Raw genomic sequence first — 25,879 nt, forward strand, 5'->3', positions numbered from 1 at the left:
GGCTGTGTCTCGTCTTTGGAGGAGAAATCAGAGCACAGGTAATCTATTTTAATATTTAGTATGATAATATAGAACACTTTTGACTGAGACTTTTAGAAGTTCAAGAAAGGCTTTGCAAAAATAAAAAATGGAATCGCTTTTGTTGATGATGGCATAGACGCTACACGGAATCTGACCTTCATTGTAGAGTGACATGGTGGACAATGATTTGGCCCACAGGAAACCAATTACCTGGGTGGGGTATTGTTCTGTTCTGCTATGGGATCAAAAAATAGCTCCCAGGAACTATAAATGCACAATTAATCCTCTTTCCTTGAGGTTTCTAAGATTATGAAGCTTGAATGTTAGAGAAGGAAGCAAGATACCATTAAACACAGCAACACACTGTGGTAAGCTAAGCAATAAAACTCTTCCTCGAAATGAAGCATAACTGTAACAATAGCATAAAACTGTCCGGCAGGTACACCACTGCTAATGCCTAAAATTGGAAGCATTATCACAAAGATTTTTTCTTCCAAGAGTAGGACACACAATGCAATGGACATGAGTTTGAGCAAACTCCAGGAGATAGTGAAGGTCAGGGAAACCTGGCATCCTGCGCAAAGAGTCAGACACAACTGAACAGCATCAGCAGCGCACACAACATGCTCATTGAAGGTGCTGCTGACATTAGCCATTCTGCAGTAAAGCAAAATCATCAAACAAGGTGAACTGATTCACAGTGCACAAGGAAGGGTTAGGAGAGGCAGAACTCAAGAGTCCTGGGGAAGTCTTCCAGGGATTTAATGCCAGGTCTCCCCTCCTTGGGCTTCCCTGAAAGATAGCTCAGTTGGTAAAGAATCTGCCTGCAATGCCGGAGTCCACAGTTTGATTCCTGGGTTGGGAAGATCCCCTGGAGAAGAGAAAGGCTACCTACTCCAGTATTCTGGCCTGGAGAATGGGGTCACAAAGAGTCAGACATGACTGAGCGACTTTCACTTTCACTTCCTTCCTTACTAGTTATATGCTGTTGGGCATTTGTGTAAACTGTCCATTTCTCAAGTTCCTCATCTGCATAATAAAGAAAATATCAACACTTTACCTGGCTGACCAGATGTTCCCCCAGGGGACAATGGCAACATCCGGAGACATTTCCCATTGTCACGGTTGGGGGCAGGGAAGAGGGTATATGAGTAATATGACATCTAGTGGGTAGAGGTCAGAGATGCTGCTAATTAACCATTCTACGATGCTCAGGACAGCCCCCAATAGAAAAGAGAATTATCCAGCCCTAGATGTCACTAGTGTTGAAGTAGAAACCCCAGGGTAGACAGTGGTGAGAACTAAATTAATTAGTAGAAAAACACCTACTTCTGCTTCATTGACTACGAAAAGCTTTTGACTGTGTGGATCACAACAAACTGGAAAATTCTTAAAAGACATGGGAATACCAGACCACCTGACCTGCCTCCTGAGAAACCTTTATGCAGGTCAAGAAGCAACAGTTAGAACCGGACATAGAACAACAGACTGGTTCCAAATTGGGAAAGGAGTATGTTAAGGCTGTATATTGTCACCCTGCTTATTTAACTTATATGCAGAGTACATCATGAGAAACACTGGGCTGGAAGAAGCACAAGCTGGAATCAAGATTGCCGGGAGAAATATCAATAACCTCAGATATGTGGATGACACCACCCTTATGGCAGAAAGTGAAGAGGAACTAAAAAGCCTCTTGATGAGGGTGAAAGAGAAGAGTGAAAAAGCTGACTTAAAACTCAACATTCAAAAAATGAAGACCATGGCATCCTGTCCTGTCACTTCATGGCAAATAGATGGAAAAAAATGGAAACAATGACAGACTTTATTCTCTTGGGCTCCAAAATCAGTGCAGATGGTGACTATAGCCATGAAATCAAAAGACACTTGCTCCTTGGAAGGAAAGCTATGATCAACCTTCAGTTCAGTTCAGTTCAGTCGCTCAATCGTGTCCGACTCTCCGCGACCCCATGGATCACGGCACGCCAGGCCTCCCTGTCCATCACCAACTCCCGGAGTTCACTCAAACTCATGTCCACAGAGTCGGTGATGCCATCCAGCCATCTCATTCTCGGTCGTCCCCTTCTCCTCCCGCCCCCAACCCTTCCCAGCATCAGAGTCTTTTCCAGTGAGTCAACTCGTCGCATGAGGTGGCCAAAATATTGCAGTTTCAGCTTTAGCATCAGTCCTTCCAATGAATACCCAGGATCGATCTCCCTTAGAATTGACTGGTTGGATCTCCTTAAGGTACAAGGGACTCTCAAGACTCTTCTCCAACACCACAGCTCAAAAGCATCAATTCTTCGGCGATCAGCTTTCTTCACAGTCCAACTCTCACATCCATACATGACCACGGGAAAAACCATAGCCTTGACTAGACGGACCTTGGTTGGCAAAGTAATGTCTCTGCTTTTTAATATATTATCAAGGTTGATCATAACTTTCCTTCCAAAAACCAGAGACATCACTTTGTCGACAAACTTTGGCAACAAAGGTCCGTACAGTCAAAGCTATAGTTTTTCTAGTAGTCATGTACGGATGCAAGAAAAGTGTTAGTCACACAGTCATGTCCGACTCTTTGGGACCCCATGGACTGTAGCCCGCCAGGCTCCTCTGTTCATGGAATTCTTCAGGCAAGAATAATGGAGTGGGTAGCCATTCCCTTCTCCAGGGGATCTTCCCAACCCAGGGATCAAAACAAGCTCTCCTGCATTGCAGGCAAATTCTTTACCGTCTGAGCCATGTAAGAGGTGGGCCATAAAGAAGACTGAGCACTGAAGAACTGAGTTTTAAACTGTGGTGTTGGAGAAGACTCTTGAGAGTCCCTTGGATAGCAAGGGAATCAAACGAGTCAATCCTAAAGGAAATCAATGACGGATATTCATTGGACATACTTATGCTGAAGCTATAATACTTTGGCCATCTGATGTGAAGAGCCACCTCATTGGAAAAGACCCTGCTGCTGGGAAAGGTTGAGGGCAAGAGAAGGCGGTGATAGAGGATGAGATGGTTGGATAGAATCACTGACTGGATGGACATGAATTTCAGCAAACTCCGGGAAATAGTGGAGGACAGAGGAGCCTGGCGTGCTACAGTCCATGGGATTGCAAAGAGTTGGACACGACTTAGCATGAACCCAGAGGAAAAGTCTTTGGAGTTTGAAGTCTTTAGGCTTTAGAGTCAAAGGGTTGTGGGTGTGAAAAATGTATTAAATTTCTGTGAGAATGTTTTCTCATTTTAATACTTTCAATGAAAACGTTTGTAAACTATCTGGCACTTAATAGGAGCTTGAGAAAAAAATAGTTTTCTTCCTTCAGGGCATGAACAGACCTAAAGACGGAATTCAGAGGATGGAAATCTGAAAATGAAAACATCCTTGCAGAATGGTTTTTACTTTACCCACCACGTCCTGCCAACTGCTGTCCCAGTTATAGCAAATGCTGCTCTTCCCCTGATGTTTTTCTCAGACTCCACTCAACTGACTTCAATCTTAAACATTCTTGGCATGAATACCACTGACTTTTCGTGTTTACTGTTAACTCTGTTCAAAGCTGTTCCAAAATGAAGCAGAATGGAAGGTGTTGCTCATAATTCATTCAAAGACAATAAACTCCTCCCTTCCTTTCTCTTATTAATTACACACTTTATAACACAAATGCTCTACACCCTTCCGTTTGGGTTGGGCACACACACATAGAATGAAAAAAATGAATACAGTCTGTCATGGGCACTCGTCTCTATCAAGTCTTTTTCCTACACTTTCTGGAAAGTGCTATTTTCAATTAAGTGATTTTCAATCAAAGTAGGTGGCAAAAATCAGCTTTTAGACATTGTGGTCAGGTCTAAAAAGTAGCTTCTGGGAGAAGACAGTAGAATGCCAGGGAGGATGGAGGTGATGGGTTTCAGGGAAGGGAAGTCATTTCTAATGGAAAGAGGAAGCTTCTACCCCATGACCTTCCATTGCTCATTTTCAGTCTTACATATCATTTCTCATTAAGTGGCATTCTTTTCAGTTGTTGTGCCATGATTCTTCAATAGCAGGCACTGGAAAAATACAAAGTTGGACTCCTATTCAGGCTTAACTTACTCAACTATGGATGCCATCGGCCCTCCTGCAACATTCTGGAGAACGAGGGTTGGATCCCTTCTCTTTGGTCTTCCTGAGAGCGAGTGAAACAGATGTGACCATTTCACTATTAGACTTGCACTTTTAAGTCCAGCTTGGAAACACTGGGCTTTGTTCTGGCTTTTCTGATGTATCCACAGGCACCATCTATGAATGATCTTACCTGTTTGTCACTTAGGAATACCAACAGAAGTTGGGAGGTTGATTTTTACATATCTTGGAAGCCCAGTGTTGACTATTCCCATTTCTTCAAATACAGTGAAAGAAGGAACGCTTGAGACAAAATGAACATCTGAGCTATGCTTATGATGGGGAAAACAGATTTGGTGCTGTCATTCCATTCAAGAGGAGGTCTGTGGTTCTATTCCCCTCAGAAAAGGGCATGAGACTAGGATGAAGTACTAGTTGTCGCCAGGAAATACCAGTAGGGGTGTGGGGAAGTGAGATAGGAAAGGTATGGAACCAGGCAAGTGTCCTTTTATGAACACCACTGAAGTCAGAAGGTAATGAATCCCAGGGGTAACTTTGGGAACCAGTGCAGAACACACTAGCTGATGGGGAGGAAGAGGACAATTTATCTACTGACTCCCATCAGTGGCTGGCTGAAGGCTATTGGGGCTGGGTGGGTGTGAACACACCTCTGGAATTAACTGGCGGGGGTGGGAGGAGCCCCCAGGCAGATGGTTAGCCTTTTGCAGCAGAAGCTCTGAGGCCAGGGCACATGGATGGGACTGGTGAGTGTGCAACATCCTGGCATGACGCTGAGACAGGAGGGCTAGAGCCTTAGAAGAGACTGCCATCTGGGACTTTTTTTTTTGGCCGCACTGTAGAGCTTATAGGACCTTAGTCCCCCAAAACAAACCCATGCCCCCTGCAATGGAAGCATGGAGTCCTAACCACTGGACTGCCATGGAATTTCCTGGCCATTTCTTAAAGAAGAGCTGTCATGGAGGTCAGAGGACAATGGTGTTGCAGTCGCCCAGTTTGGCCAATAGCTCCAATGACTTAGGGCTCATTTGCAGAACTAAACAGAGTGCATCCGACAGTGTTTTCTATCCTAACCTTGATCAGTCCTGACCTGGGGGCCCACAATCTACCTCCAAACTTCCCTTTGCAACTGCCCATAAATGGGTCTAAATCTGAGCAACGGGTCTAAATTCCAGCAACAAAGTTGGTTGGAAAAGAAAACACACGGAATCTAATGAGACACACTAAAATATATATATTTAGACACCCTTCAGTTTTCCATCATGTCAACTCATTGTGAAATTATTTACTTTACAGCTTCAAGGCTCAGTATGTAATTTTCTGCAGTAAAACTGATTTGTAAACACTTGAGTTAGGGATCTCACGAAGTAGGGCTTCTCTCTCTCCCTACTCCCTCCCTTCCACCCTCCCTCCACTATCTTCAAGGTCGGCTCTATCTCTATACACAAATCTGACACATGTTGTCTTTGCACCTTCCTACCTGGGAAACAGAATGCTCTGTTTATGTTTGTCAGGATCAGGGGGTGGCAAGATGGCGGCATTCTGCCAGGTAATGGAAACACTGCTTGCTTTAATTTTATTACCAAGAACAAAGCCCTCTTATTGTTTAATAGAACCCTTAAAGGCAGGCCTCATGGGCATAGTTCTCATTTTTTTGAGACCACAAACAAGAGGAATTCTTTAAGGCCATTTCATGAAAAACAGAAGGAAAAATATATATATATATATGTGTGTGTGTGTGAGTATATATATATATATATATATATTTTTTTTTTTTTTGCAAAATTAAAGCAATCCTTTGTTGAAGTAACCGGAACCCGACTCCAGGTTAGCATGTGTGTATGCTAGCTTTCTACGGGCATTTGTTGGCATTGTTCATCCAGGCAATCATTCTTTTATTAAGGTTAAATCAAGCCTATGTCAGAGATACCAAAGAAACAACCTTCTTTTCGGAGATCATCTCTGCCATCATCATTTCCAGATAATATGCTAAAAGAAGGAACATTTTTCACCCAAAACAAACAAGCCAACACTCTCCCCTTGCAAACTCTATTAATATTTATAAAACTGGGAACCACACAAATCTTAATTCAGTGCTTATTCTGATCCAGCAGCAAACTCAAATATTCATGCAGTCCCTGCTCCTCAACTCCAAGTTTTACTTCTCTCTACTTAAGATTACAAAAGCTACTTACTGGTCTCCAGAGATGTTTGCAATAGTCTTAGTAGCTGAGGAACAAAAAGTGAGAAGCAACATGCATGTTCTTATCCCTCCTTGAATGGGCAGGATGTTACCTCTGTACAAATGAAACTATCCTATAGACTTGTTTGAGTGCCCATAAAATGCAAAGTACCACACTTAGAACTGCCTTCTAAAGAAAATGACTATACTAGAAAACAATTAGCGAATCTTCTGACTACATACACAATTAACTGTTAAACCATGGGCTACAGAAATTCTAGCCCATGGGGTCCAATATGACAGCCACTAGCCACTTGTGGTTTTTGAGTACTTGAAATGTTGCTAGTATGAATTGAGATGTGCTGTGAGGAAAAACACAGACATTAATCTTATATTGATCACATATTGAAATGAATATGTTTTGAATATATTGTGCCCAATGAATTGTCTTGTTGTTCAGTCACTCAGTCAGGTCCAACTTTTTTACGACCCTATTTTTCCAGGTGACCTCTATACATTGAGTTTATTAGGTCTCCACTAGACCCAATGGCACCCCACTCCAGTACTCTTGCCTGGAAAATCCCATGGACGGAGGAGCCTGGTCGGCTGCAGTCCATGGGGTCGTGAAGAGTCGGACATGACTGAGCGACTTCACTTTCACTTTTCACTTTCATGCATTGGAGAAGGAAATGGCAACCCACTCCAGTGTTCTTGCCTGGAGAATCCCAGGGACGGCAGAGCCTGGTGGGCTGCCATCTATGGGGTCGCACAGAGTCGGTCACGACTGAAGCGACTTAGCAGCAGCAGCAGCATGGACTGCAGCACGCCAGGCTTCCCTGTCCTTCACCATCTCCCACAGCTTGCTCAAACTCATGTCCATTGAGTGGATGATACCATCCAACCGTCTCATCCTCTGTCGTCTCCTTCTTTCTCCTCCTGTCTTCCATCTTTCCCAGCATGAGGGTCTTTTCTAATGAGTCAGCTCATTGTATCAGGTGGCCAAAGTATTGGAGCTTCAGCTTCTCCATCAGTCCTTCCCATGAATATTCAGGATTGATTTTCTTTAGGATGGACTGGTTTGATCTCTATGAAGTCCACAGGACTCTCAAGAGTCTAGTAAAATTAGTTACTTATTTGTGAAATGTCTAGTAAAATTAATTTTACCTATTTGTTTTTACTTTTTTAAAAATGTGGCTACTTGGAAACTTAACATTTACTCATTAAATTTTGACCAGACGGTGTGAATTGGGAGGCTTAACTCTGATGGGGGTGGGCATGTGGTCTTTGTTAGACCTCATGTTCTTCTAATTGACATCCTTTGCATCTTGGATCTAGTGGGTCTGCACCACCTCTCTTTGAAGCTAGCCATGCTTACTTACTTTCCTAGGGCTTTCTTCCGAAATTGTGGTGGTGGTAAAAGTAATGAAGTGAGTAGGAGGGGAGTTGGGAGGGAAATTAAGAGCACGGTTGCTATATAAGATGGTCTTTGCTATCAAAAGGACAGTGAAAAGTAAATCTGGTCTGGTTGGGAAGAGAAAAGACCATAAAATTCAGATGTCTGGGGTAGGAGGGAGACTCAAGAGGGAGGAGATATGTATGTATATATATATGTATCAGTTCAGTTCAGTCACTCAGTCGTGTCCAACTCTTTGCGACCCCATGAATCACAGCACGCCAGGCCTCCCTGTCCATCACCAACTCCCGGAGTTCACTCAAACTCATGTCCATCGAGTCAGTGATGCCATCCAGCCATCTCATTCTCTGTCGTCCCCGTCTCTTCCCACCCCCAATCCTTCCCAGCATCAGAGTTTTTTCCAGTGAGTCAACTCATCGCATGAGGTGGCCAAAGTATTGGAGTTTCAGCTTTAGCATCAGTCCTTCCAATGAACACCCAGGATTGATCTCCTTTAGAATGGACTGGTTGGATCTCCTTGCAGTCCAATATATATGTGTATATTTATTCACACACACACACACACACACACACACACACTTATGGCTGATTCACGTTGTAAGACAGAAACCAACACAACATTGCAATGTAATTATCCTTCAATTAAAACTAAAAAGAAAAAAATAGAATTCAGATGTCTGTCAGTTGCTGATTTTGAGGTTGCAGAGTATGTGCGTGTGTTTGGGAATCAACAGAATCTGATATCAAAAATGTCACCCTATAAGACATCTTCAGACCTAGGTTGACCAGCTATCTTACATCTGAAAGTGTTTAAAAGTACTTCCCTCCACTGAATTCCAAGTGGCTATCTGGTCATTTTCCAAAGAAAAGAAAGACACCCTTCTGCTTCCCAAGGAGTCCAAGCAAGAGGGAATAGACAGGCACTTAAAGACCTTGAGGATTTTTGCCCAAGGACTGTATCTATATCAACAAATCACTATGTAGTTTTCCTTAAGCTTTCAAGTTGAAATTATGGATCTCATTATTCTATTTATAAATTCAAAAAATTTATAAAACCAGGAATAATCACTCTCAGGACTCCCTGAATCAATGTTTGATTAACTCAAGTTGAACAAACTCAACTCCATTAAACAGTCAATTCCATCTATAAATTAGCTGATTAAGTTCCTATACACATTTTAAGAACTGAGGCAAAACTTACATATACAGGGGCTTCCCTTGTGGCTCAGCTGGTAAAGAATCTGCCTGCAATGTGGGAGACCTGGGTTTAATCCCTGGGTTGGGAAGATTCCCTGGAGAAGGGAAAGGCTACCCAATCCAGTATTCTGGCCAGGAGAATTCCATGGACTACAGTCCATGGGATCGCAAACAGTTAGCATGACTGAGCAACTTTCACTTTCCATATAGGAAAATGCATAAAACTAAAGAGCCTCTTGATGAAAGTGAAAGAGGAGAGTGAAAAAATTGGCTTAAAGCTCAACATTCAGAAAACTAAGATCATGGCAGCCGGTCCCATCACTTTATGGCAAACAGATGGGGAAACAGTGGAAACAGTGGCTGACTTTAATTTTTGGGCTCCAAAATCACTGCAGATGGTGATTTCAGCCATGAAATTAAAAGACGCTTACTCCTTGGAAGGAAAGTTATGAGCAACCTAGACAGCATATTAAAAAGCAGAGACATTACTTTGTCAGCAAAGGTCTGTCTAGTCAAGGCTATGTTTTTTCCAGTAGTCATGTATGGATGTGAGAGTTGGACTATAAAGAAAGCTGAGCGCTGAAGAATTGATTCTTTTGAACTGTGGTGTTGGAGAAGACATCTTGAGAGTTCCCTGGACTGCAAGGAGATCCAACCAGTCCATCCTAAAGGAGATCTGTCCTGGGTGTTCATTGGAAGGACTGATGTTGAAGCTGAAACTCCAATAGTTTGGCCACCTGATGTGAAGAGCTGATTCATTTGAAAAGACCCTGATGCTGGGAAAGATTGAAGGCGGGAGAAGAAGGGGACGACAGAGGATGAGATGGTTGGATAGCATCACTGACTCAATGGACATGAGTTTGGGTGGACTCCGGGAGTTGGTGATGGACAGGGAGGCCTGGCGTGCTACGGTTCACGAGGTCACAGAGTCAGACACGACTTAGAGACTGAACTGAACTAAGGGACAATTCAATAGATTTTGAAAACCAACCTGACCAATAGATTAATCAAGATATAAAATATTCCCATCACCCCAGAAAGTATCCTCAAGACCCTCTTCCAGTCAATTTTCACCCCCACGGTTAATCATTGTTCAGATTTTTATCACCAAATTCCTGTATCATTTTAAATTGTGTTTATAAATGTAACATATGCAATTTACTTTATAACCACTTTAATTGCCTAATGGGACAAAAATAAAACCCTAACTAGGTAAATCTTCCCAAGTCTTTACATAGTTCTTAGAAATCTAATAAACTTACAAATGCAGTGGAACTCAATTTCGAGTGAACAGTCTAACATTGGTTTGAAACAAAAGATTTTATGCTTTCAATTTAAAATCAGATGTCTAAAATAAATTATATTTCAGATTAGAATCTCAAAGTTAACCTGTCAAATTTCTTTAATATGTCACTCTCTTAAATGCTACAAACCCTTAAAATACAAACATATGTTTTAGTCCTAAACTGTAACACAAAATACTGACTCTGGCTATTCTTTAGGTTTTCATTTTTTTACATCATTCACAAACTTCTGGGGAGGAGGGAAGAACTTTATTTACTTAAGGAAGTAAACTAGTCATCTCAAAGAAGTTGAAGATACCGGGATAAGGATTTCTGATCAAAGATTTGAGAATAATTCACAAAACCCAAAGGCCTACTGCTTCTACTGATATCACTGATTAATAACCATTGTGTCCTCACTATCCTGCATTGGACAGGGTTTTCAATCCCCTCGCAGATGGGCATATTTCTGGTTCATGAAAACTCCCCCTTGGAATTTAAAAAAATATATTGATTTATTTGGTTGTGTGGGGTCTTAGTTGCGGCACGCAGGATCTTTGTTGGATCATGTGGGAATCTTGTTGTGGCGCACAGGGTCTCTAGTTGTGGCATGTGGGCTTGGTTGCTCCCTGGCATGTGGGATCTTAGTTCCCTGACCAGGGCTCAAACCAGAGTCCCCTGCATTGCAATGTAGATTCTTAACCACTGATTTGTCAGGGAAATCCCCTCACCCCCTCAACACACTAGGAATTTTTAATCATGTCTTTCAATTCTGTCATCTGGATTGGGTAGCTGAGATTGAATAACCACTCCAGTTGCCTTACTACTCAGTTGGATTTAATCCATTTCTTTGCTGACTGGTTCTTGTTCTCTCTGGCTTCAAGTCACATTTCTGTGGTCATGTGAATGACGTTTACCTCAAAGGACAGTAGGGATAATTAAGTCAGGAATTGATAGTAGGAGTTTGTCAAGTGGCCATACTATTTTTCATATATATTTGCATAAGTACACCCTAAACCACAAGCTATGCCTTGCTGTGGCATTGCACCCATTTGATACAGTAATCATCTCTTTCTAATACCTGCAAGAATGGACAAGGCATCATCTTCCCAACCAGCGTAAAATAGATGGAAGGTGTCCTTGAACTCATCATAGCCTAATGCGATCTCAGAGAATTAGGCTATGATGATAATTTTCATCACCTCATATATATATAAGTCTGATGCTATATATAGTGAAAATGCTTTAAAAAGTAGAGTAAAAGCTCTATCATAAATTCCTAGAGTGGGAAGTTACCTCACTTGATTGCTAAAATCTCTATTTGTGTTGCTTTTCACTGAAAGCCCTTGTATATTCAGGGGTAGCCTCCGGCTTTTTAAATAGCTGAATTTAAAATTTCATATTTCTGTTTGAAACAAAAATAACCAGTGCTACAATCGTACCCTTGTTAACAAACATTTGATATGCATGACTCAATGATTTTGCTAGGGAATTTCAAAATTAGAACAAAGCTCTTCAGTTTTCCCTATAACATTTAGCAATTAAAAATAGAAGTCAATTGAATGAAGGTAAAAGATGATGTGTCCTGTTTTTTCTCATCATCTTATATACAGAGATAATTTCAGCTTGATTATCACAAATAGCAATTTTATATTGAGAAAAATAATTTAAATTAGTTAAAAATTTTATGAAGTATAGTTGATTTATGATGTTGTGTTAGTTTGTGGGGTCTGGCAAAGTAATTCAGTTATCTATATACACATATATTCTTTTTCATTATGGTTTATTACAAGATATTAAATATAGTTCCCTGTGCTACACCATAGGACCTTTTTGTGTTTTTTTCTTGTTTAAAAAAATTTTTTTTCTTGGAATAAACTAGATATGAAGACCAAGAAACAAAAGAGGTTGGTTCAGTAACAAAATGATGGCTTGATGGGTCGGGTCATGCGTCTCTGAATGGTAGGCACAGAAGCGACAATGGGACCCAAACTTCTATGTGACAGTCACCTCATCTAGGATCATTCGTCTCAGCTCTGACTCTCTCACCTGGATCTATTCAACTCCCACCATCTTAAGTGAAAGCTGAGTTAGAACTATGATGACCATTTAAAAAATCTGTCACAACCTGTTCTTACTATTCTTTATATTATGCCAGAAACATCTCTGCTGCTCTAATAAAGCATCTAAATATTTCAAGACAAGAAGGTTATGTGTGGGATAGAGTAGGGGAGATGTGATAAAGAATTCCTGTATTATGGGGAGAAACTATGTTAAGATACATTAGTAAAACTATGTCTTCATGCCTCATTCCTACTGCTCATCCATTCAGCCTTCCCGATTAAGGCTGATTATTTCATATTTAAGTATTAGCCTTGGAAATCTGCATGACTAAATTCAAACATGTAAGAGGATCTGTCTTCAGAGGCATGTATGTGATCATGTTCCAATCCAAGCCACCTGGTAGGGTTCTCAATCTGACACAACAGTTCATTCCATCCAAACTGGAAAGACTATAGATGATAAAGGTTTTGATCATGTTTTTTAAAAAGTTTCAAAGCTGAAATTTGGGAATGTTATTCTGAAAGTAATACCAAATTAACTCTAAGATTCATTCATTCGTTAGTAAGATTCATCTCTTATTTCTAAATACTGGAAACCATTCTACTGATGTCTTCTCATTATTCCTCATGAACGTGCCTAAGAAGGAAACAGGATCCAATGCCCTTTATGAATCAGTTTTTTAAAGACAAGAGCACTGAATCTAAGAGGAGACGTTCAAGTATGTGTTGTACACCATCTTAATAAACAGTTAATCTCCACCAAGAAAAGCTAAATTTGCTTCATGAGTTGTCAATTTTAGCAAATTTGGTGGAGTAAACTGGATACACAGCATTAAACACTTGCAGTAGTCAAGAAATGAATCTTCTCATGATGGAAAGATAGCCCATGTTCTTGGATTTGAAGAATTAATATTATTAAAATGGCAATACAACCTAAAACAATCTACAGATTTAATGTAATCCCTATCAAACTACTTATGACATTTTTCACAGGACTGGAAAAATAATCCTAAAATTTATATGAAACCATAAAAGACCCAGAATTGCTAGAGCAATCCTGAAGAAAAAGAACAAAACAGGAAGCAAAACTCTCCCAGACTTCAGACAATACTACAAAGCTACAGTAATCAAAATAGCATGGTACTGGCACAAAAACAGACATATGTATCAATGCAACAGAATAGAGGGCCCAGAAATAAACCCACATACCTACAGTCAATCTTCTGCGAAGGAGCCAAGAATATACAATGGGGAAAAGACAGTCTCTTTAGCAAGTGGTGTTGGGAAAGTTGGACAGTGACATGTAAATCAATGAAGTTAGAACACATCCTCTTACCATACACAAAGATAAACTCAAACTGCCTTAAAGACCTAAAGATAAGACATGATACCATAAAACTCCTAGAAAAGAACATAGGCAAAACAGTCTCTGACATAAATCGTACCAATGTTCCCTAAGGTCAGTTTCCTAAGGCATTATAAATTTTAAAAAAAATCATCAAACTGACAAGCTTTTGCACAGCAAAGGAAACTATATTAAAAAAAAAAGATATCTAACAGAATGAAGGAAAAAATTTGCAAATGATACAACTGTTAATGGCTTACTTTCCAAAATATACAAACAGTTTGTATAACTCTGCAACAAAAAACAATCAACCCTATCCAAAAATGGGCAGAAGACCTAATAGATATTTTTCCAAAGAAGACATTCAGATCGTAAATAGGCACATGAAAAGATGCTCAACACTGCTAATTATCAGAGAAATGAAAATCAAAACAACAAGGAACCACCTCACACAGGTCAGAATAGCCATCATTAAAAAGTCTTCAATAACCAATTATGGAAAGGATGTGGAGAAAAGGGAACCCTCTTGCACCATTGGTAGGAACGTAAATTAGTGTAAGTATGGAGGTTCCTCAGAAACCTAAAAGCAGAATTACTATACGATCCAACAATCTAACTCCTGGGCATACACTTGGACAAAACTGTAATTCAAAAAGATACATGCACCCCTCCCTATGTTCATGGCAGCAGTATTGACAATAGCCATGACATGGAAACAACCTAAATGTCCTCTGACAGATGAGTGAATAAACAAGATGTGATCCATAGATACAATGGAATACCTCTTAGCCATAAGAAGAATGAATGCCATTTGAAGCAGCATAAATGCAACTAGAGCTATCGTACTAAGGTAAGTAAGCCAGACAGAGAATGACAAATACCATGTGATACCACTTATCTAAAATATGACACGAATGAATCCATCTATGAAACAGAAACAGAATCAGGCATATAGAGAACAGACATGTGGCAACGTTGCCAAGGGGGAGGGGGTTGGGCGGAAGGGTACAGTGGGAGGTTGGGGTTAGCAGATGTGAGCTTTTATATATAGGATGGATAAACAAGGTCCTAACTGCAATACTTTGGCCACCTCATGCGACGAGTTGACTCACTGGAAAAGACTCTTTTGCTGTGAAAGGTTGGGGGCGGGAGGAGAAGGGGACGACAGAGAACGAGATGGCTGGATGGCATCACCAACTCTGTGGACATGAGTTTGAGTGAACTCTGGGAGTTGGTGATGGACAGGGAGGCCTGGCGTGCTGTGGTTCGTGGGGTCGCAGAGAGTCAGACACGACTGAGCGACTGAAATGAACTGAACTGAACTGTATAGCACAGAGAACTATATTCAGCATTCTACGATAAACCATAATGGAAAAGAATATATAAAAAAAGAATGTGTGTATATATGTGTGTGTGTGTGTAACTGAATCACCCTGCTGTACAGCAGTGATTAACACAATATTGTAAATCAACAATAATTTAAAAAACAAAAGAATCTTCTCCAGAGAAGATGAAGTTCTGTGCAATCCAAGAGTTCCTTTTCTCCTTTGTCCTGAGAATACTGAGACTTGAACTTAAGAGATTAATCTTTAGCTTAGTGGCTTGTCACAATCCAGTTTCTAAATGCCACCATAGCTGCACTATTGTGTTACCCTTATTCCAGAGCTATTTACACAAACAGCCAAGAATGGCTGTGGACTGCCTGATGTGGTTCCAGAGTCTGAGTCTAAATATACCTTGAGAACATTCTCACAAGGGCTCATGTGAGTGGGACTCAAACCCTTATCTTCAAGTGACAATGGGTTACAACCTGGGACATTTAAGTTGGCCCCTAGCAGGATACACATCATCCAAAATCAGACACCTGTCCACAAGATACAAACACCATGTTTGGTGTCCGGATGCTGGTCTTCATTCAGGGGCTCCAGGCAAAGCAACCGCCAAGACTTCCATAGAGAGCTAATGTTTTGGTATAAAACTACACAGTACAATTATTTCGAACAGAAAGGTTCATTTTACTTTTTAACCTAGCCACTTTTTCCTTTTTTTCCGTGTTTACATTTAATGCTTTTAGGGCTTGGTGACTAGCTGGAAAGTTCTTTTACAGAACCCCATCTGTTTTCCCAAATCATTTTATTACCATTCCTTAAGCTATCCTCTTCCCTCTCAATTTCCAGAGCTCAACATCTAAGCAAAAATCACATAATACATGCCACTTAACTTATGCACAAGAAATCTGTCACTCCATATGTCACCTAGCATTGGAAAAATCTTTACTGTAAAGCCAGTAAGACAGCAAACTTTCCATTGAGAGCAAAGGAAAAAAAATAGTTTAGAGACTTAGAGTGAAAATCAATGGCAAAAGGACACAAAAAGTGATTATAAACAAGGCAATATAAGCCAAAGGAGCTAAACCTAGGCCTTTGATGGGATGCTGGCTTAGAGAATGGCCTGCTAGCATGAACTTGGGCAAGAACAGTGGAGCCAGCTGAGCCTTTATCTTCTCCAAGCTACTGTGGCAACTAGTCACCATTTCGTAGCTTTTCTCTACCACCTTACTGTGGAGTTAGTCATTGGTTACCTACAATTCCCCAAGGTGCATAGCCACTGCATGTCCAGGTATTGTATTCCCTGTGAAAGAACTTGATTCTCAGAATGTGTGGAGAATATGATATCCATCAGTGATTCTAAGCATTTGCCTAGCTAATAAACTAAGCTCTCTGATTTTGAAAAGAAAATGGGGAGGAGGATGAGTTGATGAAGAACAATAGTCCCTATTTGACCTAGAACTGTGAATTTATGTAGCTGACCCAAATTTTGACCACTTTTCATGAACTTGTTCTACATCCCATAACTAATTCCAAACTCATCCCAAGGCAATTCTTGACTGCATTCTTCTGCAGAAAACAAAACTGAGTAGCTGCTGCTGCTGCTAAGTCACTTCAGTCGTGTCCGACTCTGTGCGACCCCATAGACGGAAGCCCACCAGGCTCCCCCATCCCTGGGATTCTCCAGGCAAGAACACTGGAGTGGGTTGCCATTTCCTTCTCCAATGCATGAAAGTGAAAAGTGAAAGTGAAGTCGCTCAGTCGTGTCCGACCCTTAGCGACCCCACGGACTGCAGCCTACCAAGCTGCTCCATCCATGGGATTTTCTAGGCAAGAGTACTGGAGTGGCTTGCCATTGCCTTCTCCGAACTGAATAGCTAAAGCCCACTAATTTTTGGAATTCCACCCAATTACACGAACATTTCTTGGGAGTCTACCTGATGTTGCCTTTTCAATGCCTCCCTCTCTTGAGTCCTAAGCTGCCTTGGCCTCATACCTCTGGTTTTCAAAAGATTTGGTGTTTACTGTCAAAAAGCCATTTCATTTGCTTGCCCTCATTTAAAAAAAAGAAGTTGTGAAAACAATGAGGATGGCGGTGGGAGACCTTCAAACTCTTTTCATGCTAAAGAACAGCAGAAGTGAATCCCAGGAAGGAGGTGTGGACTTATAAGGATGTGGCATTTCCTCAGGATTTGGTGTGAATTCATTGATTTAATTTACAACAATTGGGATTTGCCTCTGTGCTTTTGAGTGTTTTTAGCTCCAGCTGGCAGGGGGATTATTTTCCCGTGGAATGCTCAGACCCAAACACAAGGACACCTTCAGAAAGAGGAAAAAGGAAGAAATACAGTCTAGGAACCTAGGTTGTGAACTAGAAAATTATTTTCCACTAAACTGATTTTAAAAAGACTGTTATGCTGGCTGGTGCCTAACCGATCCCACCACCTTTTTTGGAGTTTACTAGTACTGGGACATTTCCCCTTGGATGTGTGGTCATTTTGCATCAAGATATCCATCCTAGTTCCCCAAGAACCCCAAAACATCATTTCTTGAAAAGAGCTAGGGACGCTGATGTTAACTGTGAAATTGACACAGTGTTCCTCGAGCCCTCACTATACCTTCAAAACCAAATCAAGTTCAAACTCAGATGCAATATTAAAGCTCACTGACCCCTCATCTCTCCAAAGTCAGTCCTACTTATCCAGCCTCACACACTTTCTGTTCCTATAGAATGAACTACTGACTGTGTGTACACACACTCTTCATTTTTCCATCCCCATGCTTTAGTTTGCCCTGGAAGCAGAGCCTCTCTCATCTCTCCATAGGTCTGAATGTTACATACCCTTGAAAGCAGGCTCAGAAAGTGTTCTAACTGATCCAGTTCCCAGACAGAAGAAATTTCTTCTCTGCAATTCCAAAGTATATCATCCCTAACTCTCTTATGGGCTTTCCTGGTGGCTCAGGCAGTAAAGAATCATCCGCCTGCAATGCAGGAGACCCTGGTTCCATTCCTGAGTTGGGAAGATCCCCTGGAGAAGGGAATGACAACCCGCTCTAGTATTCTTGCCTGGACAATCCCATGGACAGAGGAGCCTGGGCTACAGTCCATGGGGTCGCAAACAGTAGGACTCAGCTGAGCGACTAATCACACACACACATCATTTTCTTACAGCAACTCATTTCCCCATTGTGTATTATTGCTCTTTGATCTTAGTTGAGATAGTGAGCTCTGTGTAGGCAAGGTCGTTCCTACTCAGCACAGTGAAACACACACATACAGAGGAGGATCCACAAAGCACTCATGGAATGAAGCAGTGTGACCATTTAACAAGCCCAAGTAACTGAGTGCAGGCAAAACTTGACAGACACACTTATCCAGAAATATATGTTTAGCAAATACCGCTAACAGATTAACAAACAGTATCAAGAACCCAAAGAGCAGAAAGTCAGGTTAAGCTGAATTATCTACATCTTAGAAATAAGGCAAAAAGAAGACTGACTCCTTTGGATGTATACTAGACTCCACTCCACTGAGCCAGCTGAAGGAAGGGTTATCTGACTCTCCGGGCTGGGATGTAAAAGAGCTTGATTTTCTATTGACTATTGAGGAGGGCTTTGTCTCTGCTAAGTTAAATGTTAACTTAGAGAAAACTGATGGGATGCAAGGTATTTAGCTCAAATATAATGATTTTATTGCCCCTTAGGTCACAAGAAGATCCCCTGGGGGAGGAAATGACAACCCACTCCAGTATTCTTGCCTGGAGAATCCCCATGGATCAAGGACCCTGGTGGGCTACAGTCCATGGGGTCGCAAAGAGTTGGGACATGACTGAGAGACTTCACTTTCACTTTAGGTCACTAACCAGTTCTGCATTGAATTTAGCTGTCTTATTCTAGCATTCTTTTCCCTGACTACCCCCAACTTCCAAATTTGTACGAATCCGTTTCTGATAAAGCCAGCGTTATCATTTCACTTGTTCCTTTATCAAAGATTGAATAAATTTCAAGGAAGATTCATTTGATTAAAGAATGCTCAAACTACCGCACAATTGCACTCATCTCACACGCTAGTAAAGTAATGCTCAAAATTCTCCAAGCCAAGTTTCAGCAATACGTGAATTGTAACCTTCCAGATGTTCAAGCTCGTTTTAAAAAAGGTAGAAGAACCAGAGATCAAATTGCCAACATCCGTTGGATCATCGAACATGCAAGAGAGTTCCAGAAAAACATCTATTTCTCTTTTATTGACTATGCCAAAGCCTTTGACTGTGTGGATCACAATAAACTGTGGAAAATTCTGAAAGAGATGGGAATACCAGACCACCTGATCTGCCTCTTGAGAAACCTGTATGCAGGTCAGGAAGCAACAGTTAGAACTGGACATGGAACAACAAACTGGTTCCAAACAGGGAAAGGAGTATGTCAAGGCTGTATATTGTCACCCTGCTTTTTTAACTTATATGCAGTGTACATCATGCGAAACACTGGGCTGGAGGAAGCACAGACTGGAATCAAGTTTGCAGGGAGAAATATCAATAACTTCAGATATGCAAATAACACCACCCTTATGGCAGAAAGTGAAGAAGAACTAAAGAGCCTCTTGATGAAAGTGAAAGAGGAGAATGAAAAAGTTGGCTTAAAGCTCAACATTCAGAAAACTAAGATCATGGCATCCGGTCCCATCACTTCATGGGAAATAGATGGGGAAACAGCGGGAACAGTGGCTGACTTTATTTTTTGGGCTCCAAAATCACCGCAGATGGTGATTGCAGCCATGAAATTAAAAGACGCTTACTCCTTGGAAGGAAAGTTATGACCAACCTAGATAGCATATTAAAAAGCAGAGACATTACTTTATCAACAAAGGTCCATCTAGTCAAGGCTGTGGTTTTTCCAGTAGTCATGTATGGATGTGAGAGCTGAACTATAAAGAAAGCTGAGGGCCAAAGAATTGATGCTTTCGAACTGTGGTATTGGAGAAGACTCTTGAGAGTCCCTTGGACTGCAAGGAAATCCAACCAGTCCATTCTAAAGATCAGTCCTGGGTGTTCATTGGAGGGACTGATGTTGAAGCTGAAACTCCAATCCTTTGGCCACCTGATGCGAAAAACTGACTCATTGGAAAAGACCCTGATGCTGGGAAGGACTGAGGGCAGGAGGAGAAGGGGACGACAGAGGATGAGATGGTTGGATGGCATCACCGACTCAATGGACATGGGTGTGGGTGGACTCTGGGAATTGTTGATGGACAGGGAGGCCTGGTGTGCTGCGGTTCATGGGATTGCAAAGAGTCAGACACGACTGAGCAACTGCACTGAACTGATGTGAGATTTTTATGCTCCATTTTTAAAACATTTGCCTTGAAAATGTGAATAATTATGAATAAAGAAACACATAAAAATAGGTACTTCTGGTATCATTATTTATCTACTTATAATTAATTTTATCTGATTTTTATCTAGAAATTTCCTAAATACCAAATGTATTCACCACACACATTTCATTCCATTCCACATGACTGATACAGAAATAACAACAGCAAATGGAATATACTGTTTACTCTTTGTCTAGAATAATTTCTCATGGCATCTATCTGTCTATTTGAAAATCTGCTACAATCAAGTCAGTAATAGTTTCATTTTAAAAGCCTGTATGTCAACTAAATACCTAATCTTTTGAATTAAAAATAGACTCTGCTTGTAAATTTCTTGAATGACACATCTATCTATCAGTTGAAATTACCAAATATTACCGAATGTATTTTTACATGTTAGGATGAACAGTGTTTTGTAAGTTCAAGGCACACTAATGTTGCATTAGGAGCAAGACAGTTGTTCTGAAATCACTAAAGGCCATAATAGAAACCAGACACTAATGCTATAAGAAGTATCTAGCTGAAATGGAATGAAATAATCACTCAATCCATAAAGCATTTGTAAGATTTCACCATAAAAGACAGGTATTTTTTTCCTTTTTTTTTTTAAACTGAAGAGAAATAATTCTTTCTTCTGGTCCTTCCTAAACATCAAATGCTATCACATCATAAAAAGAAAATACAGCACATGGATTATTTTTTGTTCATCCATCTAATTCTATAATACATATTCACCTCACCCTATAATAATGAGAGCATCATGGTTGTTCACTATTATTTACAATGCTGTTTAATCAACAAGGCTCCGCATGCTCCCTGGGAAGATCCCTGCCAGAAGAAGTCAAAGACCTATGTTCTGCAACTTGCCCTTGCTTTTGTGCTGCCTGCAATCTCTTGACTAAATCCCAACATGCTTCAGTTATGGTGAACTTCACGGAAACATATTTGTCAACTAAGATGTATTTATTACACCTGTAGTGAGCTGAATTGTATTGTACCCCATCCCCCCCCAATAAAAAAAGTATGTCCAAGACCTAATCCCTGGTACCTGTAAATATGACCTTATTTCGAAATGGGGTCTTTGCAGATGGAATGAAGTTAAAGTAAATTCATACTGAAGTGGGCTTCCCAGGTGGCGCAGTGCCAAAGAATCTACCTGCCAGTGCAGGAGACTTAAGAGACACTGGATCAATCCCTGGATAGGGAAGATCCCCTGGAGGAGGAAATGGCAACCCACTCAGTATTCTTGCCTGGGAAATCCTATGGACAGAGGAGCCTGGTGGGCTACAGTCCATGGGGCTGCAAAAAATCTGATGCAACTGAGCACACATGCATATTCGAGTACGGTGGAGCCTAATCCAATGACAGGCATCCTTTTAAGAAGGAGAATTGGATACAGACACAGAGACACACAGGGAGGAGGCCACATAAGGACAGAGGCCAAGATTAGAGTGATGGATCTAGCAGCCAATGGACACCAAGGACTAGACTGCAAACACTAGGAGGTGGGAAGAGGCATAAAAGAGGCTCCCCAAGAGCCTTCAGAGTGAGCAAGGCCTTGCCAACAGCTTGATGTTGGACTTCTGACCTCTAGGAATAGCAAGAAAATCAATGTCTGTTTTATGCCCCCCAAGTGTGCAGTAATTTGTTACAGCTGACATCGGAAACTAATACAACACCTTTTCAGTAGTGCTTTTGGGGCAGTGTTCTTTGGAGGGGTGATTCAAATCTACAAGTTTAGGAATGTTAAAGTAAGCTGGATTAGGGAGAGCTGTGATAGGAGTGGGGGCAGAGCAAAGCAGTGGATGAGGAGAGATTCTCGAAGGTTCTAGTTCCTTCTGATTTCATCCATCTTAGATATCTGGCTTCTGCAAAAACTAATCTTAAGAAGATTCCCATCAGAAAAATATAAAGGGTAAGGGTATAAAAACCATGATTAAGCAGTTTTCATATGAAAAATAGCACATAGAGAAACTCACCTCAACATGTTGACATGTTTGAATGAGTTTAGCCAAAAGTGTCTCCAGTTCCGTGTTCCTCTTAATAAGATTGGTGAGGTTACTCTCCAAGTTTTGCTGTTCAGAAAAAAGAGAGAGAGGAAAATATTATTCTGCATGCTTTTCATACTTTAGTATACATAAAATTACTTATACTCAGGAAAATGGATACATTTTAAGAGAAATCTTAATGAAATCTATGCAGCTTCAAGTTCTTATAGATTTATACTAGATTTTGAAAAATCACATGTAAAAGATTATTTTTAAAATGTTCACCTCTTACTCTTTTTGTGCCTGCTTCATGCACGAACTTGGGCATATTTCACTGACTAATTAGTCACAGGTTATTTCCTGGTTGAGCACCAGGGAGAGAAGAGGTACTTGGATTTCTAATTCCTTATCGGAATCAGAAATTGCAGTAACAGAAGGAATACACTCCCACATCAAATCAACCACTGTTGGATTTTTAGAATTTACCATCTTATGGACAGGCTGATGTCAATCCCCTGGAGAAAGGTCTGACTGTCCAGCTACTGCTGACATTATGGTCATTTATAGGCATTTAGAAGAAGTGCTCATGATACATGTTCATTCACTCACAGTATGTTTCACTGTGCATGTTTCTATTCTATGCCTATCAGCCTATCAGTGCCAAATCAAACTTCCTTGAATGTTACATTTTTCATATCACTATCCTCCTTTTGGACTTCCCAGGTGGTAAAGATCCTGCCTGACAATGCAGGAGACTTAAGAGATGCGGGTTTGATCTCTAGGTCAGGAAGATCCCCTGGAGGAGGGCATGGGAAGTGACTCCAGTATTCAAGCCTGGAGAATTCCATGGACTGAGGAGTCTGGAGGGCTACAGTCCATAGGGTTGCAGAGAGTCAGACACAACTGAAGTGACCTAGCACATATCCTCCTTAAGAATCTAGAATTATGCCCTATTCCTTTAGAACATCCATATTTTTTACAATTTATTTTATTGAAGTATAATTGATTTACAATGTGGTGTTAATTTCTGCTGTATAGCAGATTCAGATACACACACACACATTCTTTTTCATATTCTTTTCCATTATGGTTTATCACAGGATATTACATATAGTTCCCTGTGTTGTATGGTAGGACCATGTTGTTTATCCATCCTATATATAATAGTTTGCATTTGCTAATCCCAAACTTCATGGCAAATAGATGGGGAAACAATAGAAACAGTGACAGACTTTATTTTCTTGGGCTCCAAAGTATCTGCAGATGGTGACTGCAGTCATGAAATTAAAAGACACTTGCTCCTTGGAAGAAAAGCTATGATAAATCTAGACAGCATGTTAAAAAGCAGAGACATTACTTTGCCAACAAATGTCCATCGACTCAAAGCTATGGGTTTTCCAGTAGTTGTGTATGGATGTGAGAGTTGGACTATAAAGAAAGCTGAGTGCCAAAGAACTGATGCTTTCGAACTGTGGTGTTGGAGAAGATTCTTGAGAGTCCCTTGGACTGCAAGGAGATCAAACCAGTCGATCTTAAAGGAAATCAGTCCTGAATATTCATTGGAAGGACTGATACTTAAAAGAAGTTCCAATACTTTGGCCACCTGAGGCGAAGAATTGATTCATTGGAAAAGACCCTGATGCTGGGAAAGACTGAAGGCAGGAGGAGAAGGGGATGACAAAGAATGAGATGGTTGGATGGCATCACCAACTCGATGGACATGAGTTTGAGCAAGCTCCAGGAGTTGGTGATGGACAGGGAAGCCTGGCATGCTGCAGTAAATGGGGTTGCAGAGTTGGACATGACTGAGTGACTGAACTGAACTGAATTCCAAACTCCCAATCCACCCCCCAACACACCCCAACCTTGGCAAACACAAGTATGTAGAACATAAAATTTAAAATTCCCCACAATGACTATTAACCTTATTTTCAACCACAGTAACCCTCTGTTCTGGGTAAGATTCTTTAAGAGTTCTCCATGGCTTCTGATTCTTTTTTCCTTTTTTTTGACCTTTTAATTTTATTTTTCACTTTTTAAAATTTATTTAATTGGAGGCTAATTACTTTTAGCTTCTGATTCTTTATGCTCTTTATTTGTACCATTTTGCCCATTGACATGCGTATTAATGAAGCTTCTACCACATGCCAGATCACGAGAGAGAAAACTTAAAAGATCTACTCCCTATGTGCAAAGAAACGAGTACAGCACTGGGTTAGAGATGCTGTAAACAAGAGAAGGGGGAGAGTCGGGCTGCCTCAGAAGGTTTCCAAGATGACACTGTTTCCTCAGAGGCTGGGAGGATGGAGAACATGAGTGGGAGTTTCTTGGGAAGAGAGAATGCAAGTGGAGGTGAGCACACTGAAGTTCCCATGGGTGGGGAACAGCACAGTCTCATACAACAAGCTCAGGGAGGCATGAGAGGGCAAAGGATTAGGGCAAGTGTGTTTTTAACATATAACCCATTCCATAGACATGGTAAAGGTACAGAAGGGCAATCTGATGGTAGATATAAGTTTTGTAATGCCGTCTGAGTAAAAAGATCTGGAAAGAGTATGAGGGAGATTTTGAAAATCAACAATTTCATAAAGGTGAGAACAGTTCATTATACTGGGAAATGTATTTCTGAGGATGTTTACTGTTTCTACTTTCCTATATTTGAGATTTAGAAAGGTATAGTCAGGAAAAGAATCACTTTTATTGAATGCTTAAAATGTATAATCTCAAAGCAGAAATCTCTCTGGTCATTCTTAAACAAGTTATGCCTATGCATCCGGTATTTATCCTATTGTCTAACTTTTTTTCTATTTCACTGGTCACATTTTTCATTTCCAGTAGGTTCTTTATAACATCTCCCTTTTCTTGTTGAATTGCTTTCTATTCCTGTTCCTGGATGCAACCGTCTCCTCTACAACCTCCAGAGAACTGAATATACTTATACTTAAGCTCTTCTGAGAAAAGGCAATTTCATATTTTCCTGTATTTGCATAACATTTCAAGAGAAGTGGGCTTCATTTTAGGTCTTGTCATTTTTGTCTGACAGCTCATCTGACGTGAACTTCGTCCCCTGTGCTGTAATCTGGGGATTGGCACCACACACACAGGCAGCTGAGGTACCTACTCAGTCATTAGGGCTTGAGGCTGCTTTCCCAGAGAAGGCGTTCCCACAAGATACTCATGTTCCACAGAGGCGCAAGTCCTGGTTCGACTCAGTGCCTCTGCTTCCTTCCATGAGAATCCTGTCTGGCTCCAATTCTAGAGAAGGTGGGAGGTACCATTTGAGGCTGGTGTGTACACAGGGAGTCCTGCACTCCAGGTGCATGGGGCATCTAAGCCTTCTGCCACGTGTGGGACACACTCAACCAGGTTTACCTGCAGGTCCCCACTGGCCCCTCACCAGCCCCCTCTCATTTCTGCATGTCCTTTCATTTCTGGTCCTTGGAGACTTCCCACTTATGTTTAAGCTTGGTTATTATTCTTTAAAATGCATTAAAACTATTTTGTCTGTAATTCTCATGTGTTCAGAGTTCAGGGGAAGGTTTGGGGCATTATTTCATCTGGACGGGAAGACCA

General features: G+C 40.9%; 1 protein-coding gene across 4 annotated transcripts in view; it reads right to left on the reverse strand.

Annotated features, from left to right (window-relative positions):
• The window catches only part of MID1 (midline 1), a 415,132-nt gene that overhangs the window by 64,141 nt on the left and 325,112 nt on the right, over positions 1-25,879 (reverse strand). For all 4 annotated transcript variants that reach the window (XM_055437738.2, XM_055437740.2, XM_055437737.2 and 1 more), the window contains exon 3: positions 22,298-22,393. In XM_055437738.2, the coding sequence (XP_055293713.1) occupies positions 22,298-22,393 (96 nt within the window). The remainder of the gene's footprint in view (positions 1-22,297; positions 22,394-25,879) is intronic.

The sequence above is a fragment of the Moschus berezovskii genome, chromosome X (genome assembly GCF_049115385.1).
Source record: "Moschus berezovskii isolate FMDL1 chromosome X, NW_MosBer_1.0, whole genome shotgun sequence".
NCBI lineage: Eukaryota > Metazoa > Chordata > Mammalia > Artiodactyla > Moschidae > Moschus > Moschus berezovskii.